Genomic DNA, 1,133 nt, shown 5'->3' on the forward strand with positions numbered 1-1,133 from the left:
ACACACACACACACACACACACACACACACACACACACACACACACACACACACACACAGTGACTGTTGCAGGGAACAATACACACAGTCTAGTGAGTACGGAGACACACAGACACACATGCACACATTCCGTTACAGAGAATTATATGCATATATATGTAGGTTAATACTTGTTGATTGATTGATAGACTGATCTTTATTGTCTATGGATCCATGCATAAGCTCATAATGACTTTATCATTATTTGTGTGTGTGTGTGTGTGTGTGCGTGTGCGTGTGTGTGTGTGCATGTGCGTGTGTGTGTATGTGTGCGTGGCGTGCGTGCATGTGTGTGTGTGTGTGCGCGCGTGTGTGCGCGTGTGTCTGTATCTGTGTCTGTGTCTGTGTCTGTGTCTACAGCTCTGGAGCAGCAGTGTGATGAGCATCGTAAGCGAGCGCGAGAGCTAAAGAGTCGCTCCCAGACCCTCAACAGCGTCCTGATGACCCTCACGCCCGTCAGCACGCCCACACAAACCCCAACCACACACTCACACACCCCCACCAAGCGCCCACGCCTCACCCGCGCCGTCTCCGGCCCGGCCTCCATCACCCTCCCCACCTCCTTCATCCAATCAGGAGCCTCTACCTTCACCCTCAACCAATCAGCAGCCGTGCCCACCGGTCTCGTCCAACCAGCAAGCTCCTCCTCGACCGTGACCCTCCCCCTCACCCAGCTCACTGGTCTGCCTTTGGGCAGAATGCTGTCTGGGTCCGCCCCTCTACTTGGGGGCGGCGGCTACACGCTGCTGACCTCACCGGGGGAGGGGTTTGGGGATGGGACAGGGTTGACCCTCCTCAGCTCTGACCCCTCTTCATCCTCTGGTAATACATGTGTAATAAATTAGTATTTCATTAATGTCATTTCATTTCTTAATTACCTCCGCCAAGGAGGTCATGTGATCGCCCGAGTTGTGTGTGCATTGGCTTGTTTGTATGTTCGTGGTGCATGTGTGTTTCAGTCCACCAGAGGGCAGAGGTGCGATCGCTGAGCATGTTATATATTGATTGATAGATTGATTGATTGATATATTCCTTCAGTTCTACTTTGTGTGTTCATTTCATATTAGCCGTGCTTTACAATTGTTTGTTGTGCA

General features: G+C 51.4%; 1 protein-coding gene across 1 annotated transcript in view; it reads left to right on the forward strand.

Annotated features, from left to right (window-relative positions):
* LOC134444405 (glucocorticoid modulatory element-binding protein 2-like) overlaps positions 1-861 on the forward strand; it is a gene marked incomplete at its 3' end in the record, with an annotated part of 11,250 nt that extends 10,389 nt beyond the window's left edge. The window contains exon 9 of the mRNA XM_063193727.1: positions 400-861. Coding sequence (XP_063049797.1) covers positions 400-861 — 462 coding nt within the window. The remainder of the gene's footprint in view (positions 1-399) is intronic.
* Positions 862-1,133: the final 272 nt, after the last annotated feature.

This window comes from Engraulis encrasicolus, unplaced genomic scaffold (genome assembly GCF_034702125.1).
Source record: "Engraulis encrasicolus isolate BLACKSEA-1 unplaced genomic scaffold, IST_EnEncr_1.0 scaffold_553_np1212, whole genome shotgun sequence".
Classification (NCBI taxonomy): Eukaryota; Metazoa; Chordata; class Actinopteri; order Clupeiformes; family Engraulidae; genus Engraulis; species Engraulis encrasicolus.